This window comes from Drosophila guanche, unplaced genomic scaffold (assembly GCF_900245975.1).
Source record: "Drosophila guanche unplaced genomic scaffold, DGUA_6, whole genome shotgun sequence".
Lineage (NCBI taxonomy): Eukaryota > Metazoa > Arthropoda > Insecta > Diptera > Drosophilidae > Drosophila > Drosophila guanche.
This window is the reverse complement of record NW_022995745.1, coordinates 586,422-600,563: the sequence shown is the minus strand read 5'-3', so window position 1 is coordinate 600,563 and position 14,142 is coordinate 586,422. Positions and strand designations below refer to the sequence as shown.

The following is a 14,142-nucleotide window of genomic DNA, read 5'->3' as shown; positions in this document are numbered from 1 at the left end:
CTCTGTGGTCTGTGGTCTCGTGTGTCCCTTTAATGAGCGCGACAAACTTTCGACATTTGTGGGTTCTTCGAACGATGATTTATGCGGCCGTTCATTAGGTTCATTAAAAAGTGAAAGGATCTGCGATCGCTGGAAGCCAAAAGCCGTGCTCCGAGCAGATCCACGCCGGCGGCAGGTGGCAGGGTCTCTGCCTCTGTGACTGTGACTGTGACTGTGTCTGGGGCGTTTATTTGTTTGTTTGTTTGTTTATTCGCCCCGAAATGAGCCGTAACTAATAAATGTTTACGATCCCTCCTTCAGACATGGTAGGAATAACAGCAAGAAGAGACCAGAACAGAGCGGAGCGGAGCGGCGCGGAGTGTAACCCAACAGCCCAAATGAGGACAATAAAAATCATTGGGAACAGCATTAAAGTGACACATTGTCTGGTCTGGCCAGCCAGCTCCATATCGAGGCGCCACTCGCTCAATGGGATAACGGGCGAACGGACAACCCGCAGGGCCCACTCGAGGGTCCCAAAACAAAGAGCAAACAGCAAACAATCCACCACAATGGGACAACAGCAGCCATAATGAGCTGAGAAAAGCCCCAGACCAATGGAAGAGTGAAAATTGGTCGCCCAAGCCATCGATAATGCCCATTGTTCGGGCACAATTGATGCAGTCACAACAGCCAACACAAAGGGAACTTCAAAAGTAATCAAAATATTGATGATGGCTGTCATTATGATTCAATTTGAGATGCTTAATACTTTTTCATTCAATTATTGACAATCGATAAGTTGCCGTAAGGCAATCGATTGCTCAACTTATCGACCACTCACAACTCTAAGCCAGCTGTGGATCCGTCCTTAGCCTCTTTGCCGCAGCACAAAAGGCGAAGAAATTGATCAAGTCGAGAAAAATGACGTTGACAACAGCGGAATGGAATGGCGTGGACAGACGGGAATGCATGGCCCAAGCCCAAGCCCAAGCACAAGACTGATGGTAGTTTTATCTAATGTCCAAAAAGCGATAAGAGGCAAGTCGATGAAGTAGGAAGACAGCCTGTGCACGAGGACAGGCCAGAAACATTGGGTTGGGCCCTGGGACCATCCTATCCTGTACTGCGGCCTGTCAACGACATGGCCCGATCTATAAATCATATGTTCATTGAGCCAAGGCCCCCAACTCCACGGCCCCGCATCTGGTGACATTTTCTGTTCTTGGCTCTGTCCTAGTCATCCCGTGCACCGCTCTTATCGGCGTGATCAAGCGATCAATCCAACTGCAGAGACAGGCAGAGTCTGGGAGCCCAGCCGCAGGTATGCCCGAGTCCAGAGCTACCACAGGTATGAGGCATGCCAGCAGCAGTCCCGTCCCTCGTCTAGTGCGTCAGGTGCATTGATGGCATTTTAATTATTGCGCTGCCGACGTTTAGCAGAGCAAACAGAAACACACACAGCGCAGCAGCAGAGGCAGCAGAGGCAGCCCTTGGACCCTTGCAGTACCTTGCAATCAGAGTCCAATTCCGAAGACGGAGATGGATACCCAAAAAGCTAAACTTGCATATAGCTGCAAGGCGTGAAATTTCCCCAATGTTGTCCGAGTGCCAGTCCCGATCCCAGTCCCGAAAGTGCGGTGGGTCTTCAGCACAGTGGGTTTGGCAGGTGAATAAACTGCGCTGCAAGTGTCCGCCCTCTTCCTAAGAGAACACTTTGATCGGGCTATAATTATGCAGGGATTGCTGTTTGTTTGCTTGACCACAGTGCACTCTGCTGGCTGCATTCGGCTGACATTGAGCTTGCCACTTGCGGGCTGCCCTTTCCGCCTGATGCGGCTCCACTGTGCGCTCCCCGCTCATGCCTGGACTTGGCTCTTGGCTTTGACGGGGATCGTCGCGATCGCACGCACGCACATTTCACTTTATTTATGAGGCGTGCGCTGTGGGCGTGGCCCGCTGGTTGATCGGCGCTACATACCAGTGCCAGTGCCAGTCCCTGGTCCCCCTGGTCCCCTGGTCCGTAAGAACGTTTTCAATCAACGTTCTGGGCATGGGCCTGCCAAGGCGAAGACAAGCCTGGACCACCCTTTTAATGAAGCCCTAATTACAGTCTTTATAACAAAAGGTGATTACCAAAGCAAACCAACAACACCAGCCCCAGTTCCAGTTCCAGTTCCAGTCTCAGACCAGATCGCGGTCAGCTGCATCAACAGCTCTTTAGGACAGAGCCCCACCCCTGGTTATTGTTGGGTCCGATCGGTTTGGGTCTTCCGCCTTCGGGCTCCAGTCTCCAGTCTCCGTCTCCGTCTCCAGCTCAGACTTTGACTTGGGTTTGGAGCTGGGGCCTTGTCTTCTGTGGGTTTTTGTTGCTGGCCCCATCATCGTGGCATTATTTATAACTCTTCATGTTTAAATTTGTAATTTTGGCGCACTGCAAAGACAAATCCCCACTCTCCGCCCCAACGTCAGACCCACCCGTGGTGTCAGAACCTCGTGACTGGAGCTCTCATCTCCTCTTCTGGTATGGACGGTATGTGCCCAAGCTGAACCTTTCGTTGTGTTTTTGTTTTTGTTTGCAGCTCGAACGAGCCTTGTAAATATTGATTTTAATCGAAATTGGCCTAAATTGCTTGTTTTTCATGTGCTTTGGGTATGCAATTTAAGACACTTTTGCTGTGAACTGAACAGCGTGTGTGGCTAACAAGACAACAGAGGGAGAGAGAGAGAGAGAAAGATGTGGCAGTATCGATAGCATGATCGATTGGCAATCGATCAATATCTAAGAAATATGCATAAACCGATAACCGAGGGAAACAAGAGTTATACACTCAAGAGAGAGAACATGGGGAACATCTATGGGGTTTACCATCCATATGTTAGATCAAATTCAACTCAAAATTGCCTTTCATTAAATGCACTTCAAATAATCGAAATTGAATGCTTCGACTGCAAGAACATTGCTTTTGCATTTGTTCATTTGCAAGTAAAACATCAATATGCCGCACCGCACGGAGAACCTTCCCCTGCCCCTGCCCCTGCCGCTGACTGAGACCAAAACATAAAAGAAGGCCGCCCTGCACTGGCACTGGCACTGGTACTGGCATTTATCATTTCCAAATTAAGTTCGATCCCGAATCAACAAGCGTGGTGCACCCCAAATCCCAATCCCCAAGCAGCAGAGAGAAGAAACAATAACCAGAAGACAGTCGAACTAGTTTTGTGAACCGAGACAGAACATACCCTAAGTCTGCAGAGTTGACTGTGCTCTGTACTGAGCTTCCTCAGAGAGAAGTTCTCTTTGAGCAAAATTAAATATATACCAAAGGCACAGTGAACGCTAGTGCGTGCATACCCTCTGCATATACCCTTTCTTTCGCTGTTCTTTTGGTCGCCATTCGAGCTGAGTGGGAGTGGGGGACTGGGCACTGGGCACTGGGCAATGTTTTAGCGTATTTCAATTCCCTCTTTCTTTCAACTCTATTTGCATTCGCCTCAGCCGATCCACGCAGACGCAGATGGGGACGGAGATGGAGAGGGGCGGACGCGACAGAGACAGCAATCGGTTCCGCGCGCTGTCCTTTGTTTGAATTAATCGAAGTGATATTTTGCTTGTCCCAAAATAATTTATCCCAGGCCTCCAGTCCACACACACACACACACACACACACACACAGTTCGAGTTCCAGTTGCAGCTCCACGTTGAAGTGCTGCTGCTGCTGCTGCCCCAAGCCACGACTCCAGTTGGAGCCTTTTATTGGTTTTGCTGTGTGGCTGTGACTCTGTTCCTTTCCTTTTGGTTTTGGGGTTTGGGCCAAGCGTCGAAAGCCGCTGCGTCTGTTGCTGTTGCTGCTGCTGCTGCTGCAGCGAAATATAAATATTCCCCATACGGTGCCCCTTGATGCATTTTGACATGAGTTGTGGCCTAAGCGCGCGTTATTAACCGCAATTTATGCGATTTTGAAGAGCTTCGACTGCGACTGCGACTGAGAGTGCGACTGAAACAGCGACAGCGACTTCGATGGCGGCGGCGGCGGCGGCGCCAGCGGTTCTGCGGCGGTTCTGCGTCGGCGTCTCTGCTGTTGTTTTGTAAATTGATTTCCCGCATCGCATCCATTACTCTGGAAGGCTATTGTGTGGGGGAGGGGTATTGAATTGGTGATTGTTGATTTCGGGGGTGGGCAGCAGATCGTGCAGCGCTCTGGGTGAACTTTTTGCTGTTAGCCAAAGAGCTTTAAGCTTTAAGCTTTAATCACCTGCAATTGAATGCAAGTGCCTCATCATTCAGTTTGTTGTTGTGGATTTCCTTTCGCAAGCATATCCAGATTGAAAGCTTCCATTTCGTGTGTTCTCTCACTCCTTTTAGTTGCAGTTTCTCATTAGCATGTCCGCCCCGTGCCGTCTCTTTGCCTTCGTTCCAGCTGCGCAGCTGCCGCTTGCGTGCGCGCATGCGACTGCAAAGAGAGTGGCAAAGAGAGTGGCAAAGAGAGAGCGAACAGTCTGCAGCTTTATGCGCAATTAACAAGCTTCGCATAAAATTACAAAATTGACATAATTCAGGATAGCAGCGTGAACAGCGCTCACAGGAACAAACACAAACTGCTCTTGAGACACCAGAGCGAGAGAGAGAGAGAGAGGGAGAGCGCTTGATCTTCTTCCACTTCTGTGGACAGGCAGACAGGGGCCACTAAATGGCCTGCTAATGGCCTAAAGTGTACTTGCTGATAATATTAAGCACTCGGCCATCACTTTAGGGGACCCAGAACTGAAACTGAAACTGGAAGTGGAAATCCGCAAGCTAGGCTCGAGAGAGAGAGAGAGAGAGAGAGAGAGGGCCATAACTGGTGTTGCTGCTTCCAATAAAATGTTGGAAATTATGACTTTTGCTAGATGAAATCAATTTACATGCATTCAATTACAAATTGTGAGCCATCAGGAGACAACAACAACCTCTTCTCGTTGGATCTGCCAGCTTTCCACGGCCATCAGTTTGCCATGTTTATGGGGCATTTGGGGCAGCGCCAATGGGGCCCCCAACTGCCTTGTAACTGCCTCATTTTTACGATGCTGTATGGCCAGTCAGTCAGCGGAGGACTGATCGTGGATTCGTGATCGGGCTCACATAATGATTGGTGCATGGTGCATGGTGCATGGTGCATCATGGGGCATGGGGTTTGTTGCGACAAGTTTTGTAGCGCAGTTAAACGTTTGCATGATTCTGATTTTAACGATAGCGCAGATACGGCACCAGGGAACAGGACAGGACATCCTAATTAGCGACTGACTGTGATGGCCATCAAAATAAACACTTGTACAATACGAGCGAAGCTGCCCCATAAACTGGTCAATTTTACAATGGGAAATGTGTGGCAAGGAGCAGCCTCCGCAGCAGCAGCAGCCTCCGCCGCAGTGATCGATGTACAGAGTGGAGAGGATTCCCCCATGTGCCTTTTGCGATAATGCAAAGTGGCTCTGGTCGGAGGCAGGGATTTGGGCTGCATAATGGCAATCTCATGTTTATGGGCGCCACACTCAATCCCTCCATCCCTCCCTGTCTCACGTTTCTTATCTGTGAGTCGCTTTTGCTGCTCCTCCCATTGGTGGCTCTTTTACGGGTCGACTAATGGCCTAATGGCTCATCAGGGCATGTAGAGCGATCGCGGGAATTGCATTCGAAACAAAACAGAAAGGGGCACAACGACAAGAAGGAGTTGAAATTCGTTGCCATAATTTAAATGAAGGCAGGCGATAAGACAGCACACAGACACAGAGACAGCCAGACACAGTTTTGCATATAAAAGAAATCCTGCAACCAGTTGAGACTCCTTCCAGACCAGCGACGATCGGATCGCTGCATGTGTTTTTGGTTATAATTTAAAGGCGAACGATCGCTAAATGATCTCATAGCTGTCCACTGTCCAGTGCCAGTCTGCAACTGATCCTATTGCTAAATGGAACCAAACAGAATGAAACTGCAGTCGGAAACTCTCGCTGCACCATCCATTTGCGCAGAGTTAGATCTGAAAGCCATACAATTATGCCTGCCAACCGACAATTACCATTAATCCAGCTCCACCAGTGGCAGAAGATTACGGCCCGTCTCTCTGTCTGCAATTATTGGTAGCCAGATCCGGGAGGATCTCTCTCCGAGAGGAGAGAGGCACATCAGCTTTGTACAATGCCTAATGGCCGTAATGAATGGATTGAGCCAGCATTTACGCAAACGCGTTGATACTTCCTCTGACCAAACAAAATATAAATCGAGGCACAGCCCGGACTGCGGACTGCGGACTGCGGACTGGCATCTACTTCATTTCAAGTTGTCCTCGGCCAGCGTTGAGCATTTTTAACCGCATGTCGCTGGCTGATTATACCCTAAGTACGGGCACCCGAGCGTGGAGTGCCTCTGCTCTGTGCGTGGAATGGTGGCAGTGCCTGACTGCGGGGTATGCAGCGGTCGGAGCTCAATCTTTGGCTCAGGTTTTAATGCTGGCCTCCAGAGGGGACACGCCGGTGGGGGGTGCCTGGATGGGGGGAGAGATTTGAATGCGAGTCGGAGTCGGAGTGGAGCTTGTTCGCCAGTCCCATTTCGTGTGGCATGCCCCCGCCAGGGCGACGCTCACGCATATTCCGCATATGCAGACGACGCACGACGGGATGCAGGCGCCACTTGGCCAGAGTCGGATCGGATCGGATGGGAATCGGTTTGGATCGGTGGCAGGGGCAGGGGCAGGGGCAGGGGCAGGGCAACATGCAGCAGGTAAATGTTCAAAAATGCTGCCGAATGTCATTGCCCTCTGCAGCCAGCTGACCTTTGCACATGCCACACACACACACACACACACAACGTGGCAGCGAGGCAGGGCCCCGGCCTGACTTGACCCCTTGCCACAAGCGCCATCGGTTGTCTTCATCAGCTTAGCCCTCGGCCCTGTCAACGTGGCCATCATATCGAATGACAAACTCGACTGCACACTGGAGGCCACTCCCCAGCTCGCCCCAAGCGTCCCGAAGCGGCGAATTATAATCAGAGAGCGGAGAGAGAGAGATGATCGATGATCGACTTGGACTTGGACTGTGACCGCTGCAAGGTGCTTCCAATTTTTTCTGCTAATTAAGCGCTGCTCCTGCTCTTTCCCGAACCTTTTTCGGTACTGTTTTCCGATCATTTATTATGCAACTCTGTGGAAAGTCCATGGATGGGGCCTTCGATTTCCACAGACCATGGGATGGGGTGGGGTTCCTGGAATTCCCTGGGCATTAGATCAACATTCGCTCCTCCAGCATTGATGAAGTTATTCAACGAGAAGTTCTGCATCGAAATGAAAGTTCTCTTCTAATGAGAATTGAGCCAAAAGAGGCCTCAGAGTGGTCTCCTCCTTGCTGGGTCGCCGTTTCGGGCGAAATGAACTTGTCCCCGTCAAAGTGTCGCACTGCGAAAGCGCCACAAAAGGGCCAGAAAGGCCCTGCAGTGTGTCGTGTCGGGAAGCAGCAGCAGCAGCTGCCTGGAAGGGACAACAAGGGAATGCCAGGGGGAATGGGGAATGGGGAATGGGGAATGTTGTGGCAGCGATTGCAATCTCTGTGCTGCAGTTGTCGCTTCTGCTGCTGGCTGCTTAATTTTCCGCCATTTGCCCATTTGCGGAGTTCACTCCGCAGGCGAACCACAAAGCGTATGTGACCAGCAGGAGGAGGGGGAGTAGGAGGAAGGGGTATCCATGGAGATCTCGTGCAGCTGATAAATGAAAACGAATCCGCAGATGAAGTCGTCTCGGGTCTCCTCGAACATACACAATTTAATTAAAGATGCGACTACCGGGCAGCGGCTACCGACTGCAGCAATCGATTGCAGCCTATCGAGGATCGATCGCCCAGCTCCCCCCCCCCACACTAATGAAGATCTCTCGAGAGATCTTACCCCTCACCCGTTACCCCCTCCACAGGCAGACCCGTTGCATAATTCATTTTCAATTTATATGCCATAAAAGCGATAATGGCCGCAATTAAGTTCGTGTTCCTTTGATAATTTTCCACATTTACGCGGCCATTAAAATGATTCCAGCCGCATTCCGCCTGCCCCACCTCAGCTCAGCTCAGCTCAGCTCTGCTCATTTCCATTTCTGGACAGGCTTATCGGGCACCAAAAGACAGAGACAGAGAAAGCATCTTTGAGGGCTGGATTCGTAGTCCTACCTCTTGGGGTAGTGGCTGCGAGGTGTTAATTAGCATTATCTTAATGCACGTTCCGGCACACAGTTCAAATTGAATTATACATAATAATTTGTTGGCCGCTCTTTAAAGTGCAACTTAATGTTCTCCGAGTGGACAGGCGGGCTGGGCTGGGCTGGGCGCAATGGCTGCCGTCTCCGGCTGGTGAGTGCTGACCCCCAGATACACACAAAGATACAATGGCAAAGTGGTTGGAGTGGAGCTCGTGTTAAGCGCTCATTAATCACATTAGATATGCATTAACTCGGGACTCAGGTATCCAGCAGGATGGGGGGAGGACTGAGCGACAGAGATGGATATATGGTGGCATGCTTGAGGAAGAACTTTCAGCTAAGGGACTGGGAACACATTTGCAATGCATTTTTTTTCCCTATTTAACACTAAGACCATCCCAAAGGATGTTCCCTTAATGGGCCTAAAATCAATATTCGGCTGAGCCTTGTGCATATTCAGCACTTTTCTGTGGCCCAAGCAGATCGCTTGACATACCCCAATAACCGTCAACCGATTCGACCATTTGTCGAACCGTTTCCACCCACCCACCGACATCCACAGTCACAGCCTCATGCTCATCCACCCCCTGAGACGCGAGTGCGAGTGCGAGTGAGTGCGGAATATGGCGCGCTGCTGTATGGGTGCTTATCTATGTGAGCGGCGGCTCTCTGTCGCGCGTTGCAGAGTGTGTGAAAGAGGCGGAGCCAAGAGGCAGCATAATGAAAACATTACTGTTGTTGCCAAGGTGGATGTTTTCGGTGAGGGGGGGAACCATAAATAAAATCCCTGGGAGAGCTGGACAAAAGGATGTACCCAAAACATAACCATAATTCCCACCATTCAACACACGAGAACACAAAACCAACAAAGGAAGAGAGAACAAAGTGAGAAGAAGCCACCAGCCACCAGCCACCAGCCATGATGCCCGCGCAGAGAGCGAGAGAGCGAGAGAGCGAAACAGAAAGCTGCAGCCATCCCGCTCGCCAGTGTGCGCGTGAGAGAGACTTGAAAGAGCGCATGAGGTGCTCAGTGTGGCGTGGCATATCAGCACTTTCAAGTTAGTTTCTCTGATACCACCAAATATAACTTTAGAATTATTAAAATGGGAAATTAAAGTTAAGTTATCCCAAAAATTAACCCTCTAGCGGCGGTATCCAACAGATGTCAATGTGTGGGATAAACAGGGTACAGAAACGTTCATACTCAAACCCCAGCAAGCGGCAAGCGTTCAACAGAAGGGAGGAGTTTGCATGTTGGCCTCTCACTCTAGCTGCTGCGAGAGAGCGCCCGTGCTCACAGTTGGACGCAAAAGTGAGCGCTCTCCACGCATATGGCAGCAAAGCGACAACGCAGCGACAGCGACAGCGACAGCGACGCCAGCAGCGATCTCGACGGGTTGTGGAGGAAATGTGTAAAAATTGTATCTTGTATCTCAGAAATTTTTCGGCCGCGGACAAGGAAGCACAGAAATATGTCGAGTATTCCCATAAATTCCGCAAAGTACCATCCAACTGCAAGTTACTAAGTTTTGGAGCCCAAAGTTGCCTTAACGCTGCAGAATCGCTCACTCGCTCGTCCGCGGCCCCACGACACGGATTGTCTCGTTCTTTTTTGAGTGTGTGTGTGTGCCAGTGCCAGTGCCAGTGCCTGCCCCCCCTAAATATACATATACAAATAGTGCATAGCCGATTCCAGTGATTCATATCCCAGATAATGAGCCAATTGTTCAGAGAATAACTCCAAGGAGAGAATAACTCCGCGCAAAAGAGCAGACCAGTAAGCCGCCAGTGGAGTGGATATTGCCAGGGCCGCCGCCACGCCATTATGCTGGTGCCGTCGGACATGATCGCGGCACAATCCAAGATGGTCTACCAGATGAACAAGTACTGCGCGGACAGGGTGCAGGTGCGGAAGGCGCAGATCCACAAGCAGATCCAGGAGGTGTGCCGCATCGTCCAGGACGTCCTCAAGGAGGTGGAGGTGCAGGAGCCGCGCTTCATATCCTCCCTGAACGACTACAACGGCCGCTTCGAGGGCCTCGAGGTCATCTCGCCCACGGAATTCGAGATCATCATCTACCTCAACCAGATGGGCGTTCTCAACTTCGTGGACGACGGCACCCTGCCCGGCTGTGCGGTCCTCAAGCTGAGCGACGGCCGCAAGCGCTCCATGTCCCTGTGGGTGGAGTTCATCACGGCCTCGGGGTATCTGTCGGCCCGGAAGATCCGCTCCCGCTTCCAGACGCTGGTGGCGCAGGCGTGCGACAAGTGCGCCTACCGCGACATCGTCAAAATGATCGCCGACACCACGGAGGTGAAGCTGCGGATCCGGGAGCGCATCATTGTCCAGATAACGCCCGCCTTCAAGTGCGCCGGCCTCTGGCCGCGCTCCGCCTCCCACTGGCCGCTCCCGGGCATACCCTGGCCCCATCCCAACATCGTTGCAGAGGTTAAGACTGAGGGCTTCGACATGCTCTCCAAGGAGTGCATCGCCCTCCAGGGCAAGAACTCCGCCATGGAGGGCGACGCCTGGGTGCTGAGCTTCACCGACGCCGAGAATCGTCTCCTGCAAGGTGAGCTACTATCCGGCTGTAAGTTATCAGCCCCAAAGCACACCCATCCACGTCGATCCACGGGTCGCCCACTCTCTCTCTCCCTCTCGTAGTAATCAGTGACAGTCATGGAATTGGAATTGATTTATTCCCAACAAATCAGCGACTCCTCCAGCTGGATTGATTGTAAATTAGCCACAAAAGTGTCCAACTGGCTGGAAGATGGTTCCATTAGATGGGGAATGCTCTCAACAGTTGATTTGTGTCTGGCAGCTACATTGTGAGGCACAGATCATGCTAGAAAAGATCAATGGGAAAAGCATTTGGTAGCAGAAAGCATTCAAGATCTACTGGAGATCTACTGGAGATTAGGGCCCCAGCCAACCGCGGCAGGAATCACGATCGTTTAGACTCGAACGAGTCAACGACTGGCGACGAGACATCTGATTATCGGGGGACCCAGATATGATATGAGATACGATTCAGCGACGCCTGTTTGGGTACGATCATAAATCTGTTGTTCGATCCGATCGAGACCGCAGAAAAAAAGAGTTCATTCGGGGATTTTGGACAGCTCCATGCGACCGCCTCCGCCTCCGCCTCCGCCTTCGCCTTCGCCTTCACCTTCGTGTGTTCCGTTCGTTCAGCGGCGACAACGCCACACAAATCTGCTGATCCCCGAGAGATAAGCGCAGTCTCAGAGTCACAGAGTCACAGAGTCACACACCGGTGCCCCGCCGCACTGTTTTTGGTTTTGGTTTTGGTGGAAAACGGGTTTCCACATGAACAATGCCAATGGATGGGCCATAAATAAATTTCTAAACGATTTTATAAATATTTTAAATCTCGGCGATTAGATAAAGTCAACAAATAAATAAAACAACGGCGAGCGCTGGCCAGCAAGCAGATGACGAAGAAACCACAAGAAGAGACAGAGAGAGTAGAGATGGAGACGGCAAAAGCTAAGACAAAAAGAAAGGAGAACAAAACAGAAACCGAAATCAATTCTGGATCTCCCAATCGTTGCTTCTTCATCTTCCGCGCTGCTCACTGATCACTGATCACTGATCACTGATCGACACAAAGGCCTCCTCCATTGAAGAGGCGTCTGATGCAATTCGATCCATTTGGTGACGTCGATTTGTGTACTAAATTAGCTGCCACTTGAGACTCCAGCACCTCCAGAGGGAGTGTCGAGTGCCAATACTGTGTGCATTGTCCCAATATCGCTCAATATTGAACCCGAAGCCACGCCACGCCACGCCACGGCACTCCACTGCGTTCGATCGGGAGCTGCAGCGGACGCGATTATCGGGGCAAGAGCTGAGATTAGCCGGGCTGACATGGTGCCAGCGTAGCCATGATTTATGTGTTTCCAACGCACTTGGCCACAATAAATTAGGAATCGTAGAATACATAAATATAAACGTCAGATATTCCAGCCACTCTGTATGGCCACCAGAGAATCGAAAACAAACCACGAACCACATTTCCGAAGGGTTGATCAATCAAATGCATTGGGGCTTTGCTCTAAGACAATTTTCAGGTGCAAAGTGCTGACCAGTCCTGAGCAGGAAAAGTCACCGCAGTAGATCCTCCGATCGATGTTCCATGAGCAGTGGAAAGATCCCAGCGATCCATGCTGTACGCCCGACAGAACTTAACGAATTTCTTTTATTGTCAATCGATAAGCCGATCAACTCTAGCCGATAAATAATCGCCTTTCCATACATTTTGCAGGGGCCAGTCGGCGTCGCTGCTTGAGCATATTGAAGACGCTGCGGGATCGCCATCTGGATCTTCCCGGTAACCCGGTGACGTCGTACCACCTGAAGACGCTGCTGCTGTACGAGTGCGAGAAGCATCCGCGGGAGATGGAGTGGGAGGAGAACTGCATCGCGGATCGCATCAATGGCATCTTCCTGCAGCTGATCTCCTGCCTGCAGTGCCGTCGCTGTCCGCACTACTTCCTGCCCAATATGGATCTGTTCAAGGGCAAGTCGCCCGGCGCCCTCGAGAACGCCGCCAAGCAGGTCTGGCGTCTCACGCGCATCATGCTGACCAATGTCCGATGCCTGGAGGAGCTTTAGAGTGGGGACAGAGCAGAGCGCATCTCCAGATCTCTTTTTCTTTTTGTTTTACTCAAATATTTTAGTTTTTTTTTTTTTTTTTTTTTTTTTTTTTTCTCATTGTGTTGCTACAAGAGAAACTCCAGCTGGGGATGCCGAGGAGAGTGGAGAGTGGAGAGTGGAGAGAAGTGAAATTGGAACCCAAATACTATTTGATATTTCGCTAGATCGTAAATAAGTTTTAGGTGCTTTCGAAAAGTATACGCCGCTTACAGAGTTTCCTACAATTAGAGCCTACAACTAGGGTTACCAACTACACACACACACACACACACACGCACACACAAATATCTAGGTATATGTATTGCCCTTTTTTTTTTTAGAAGCGCCAAGCAAAATTAGCTAAAAATTAAGCTTAAGTCGAACGAAGAAAAGCACAATTATGGAGGAGTTTGTTTTTGTGTCGGTCATCAATTATTTATTCTATACGTGCTTTTGCCTTTTTCTTGTGAGTTTAGTCAATAAAATGTAAGTTTTTCATTGAATATTCCATATCTTGTTCCTGTTCCTGTTATCGGAGTTCACACTGCCATTGCCAGGTGCATAATCAAAGCAAATTTTAGACCCATAAATGGCATTGAATGGCGGCATCGATGGATTGATGACTGTGAAAAATGTCAGCGCTTGACATGTTGCGCATTTGAATTGCGAATTAACAGCAATTCTGCAGACAGCTAACAATCCCCATAAACTTGGCGTCGTTTGGGGCACAAAAGTTACTCAGAGCTCGGACTGGGACTGGGACTCTCTCAATCGTCGTACTTGGCATTTGGCTGGGGCACATACAACATTTTGATCACGTGTCTGCTTCGCTTTTAGCTTTTCGCTTTTCGATTCAAATTAAATTTTATGTCATTCATAAATTAAATAATTTCATTTCATTTCTTTCTTTTTGATGTTGATTTCACTGCTGATTTATTCATGTGTATTTTATGGCTGTAAATTACTCCACAAACTGTGAAAGCCAAGGATCCCCTGGGCAGAAATCTATCCGATCAGATGGGGCATCGTGAGTGCCGTCGGCGGTTTCAAGTTTCGCATATGAAATGCATTTTTGAATGTTTTTCTGCTGATATTTACTTTTGGCCTTTAATGAGTTGTGTTTTATTGGATTGGGTTTGCTCTCTCTCTCTCTCTCTCCATTTTTTGGCCACCTGTTTCATCGGCAGAGAGACAGAGAGAGGGAGATGCGCCGCTTTCCACACAAATTCAACAATAATTAACAATTAATAAATAAATGATAATTGGGCCATTCGCTTG

At 49.9% G+C, this 14,142-nt stretch overlaps 1 protein-coding gene across 1 annotated transcript; it reads left to right on the top strand.

Moving 5' to 3' along the window:
• Nucleotides 1–9,631: 9,631 nt before the first annotated feature.
• Nucleotides 9,632–12,902, top strand: LOC117581493 (protein mab-21). The gene is made up of 2 exons (XM_034268740.1): nucleotides 9,632–10,774; nucleotides 12,494–12,902. Exons 1-2 carry the CDS (start codon nucleotides 10,027–10,029, stop codon nucleotides 12,841–12,843), a joined length of 1,098 nt encoding a protein of 365 aa, XP_034124631.1. The 5' UTR covers nucleotides 9,632–10,026; the 3' UTR covers nucleotides 12,844–12,902.
• The last annotated feature ends 1,240 nt before the right edge of the window (nucleotides 12,903–14,142 follow it).

Excerpts from the sequence above, each read along its gene's own strand:
- LOC117581493 (XM_034268740.1), top strand. The coding sequence starts at position 10,027 with ATGCTGGTGCCGTCGGACATGATCGCGGCACAATCCAAGATGGTCTAC. Across the intron at positions 10,775-12,493 it reads CGAGAATCGTCTCCTGCAAG|GGGCCAGTCGGCGTCGCTGC; the intron begins GTGAGCTACTAT and ends TACATTTTGCAG.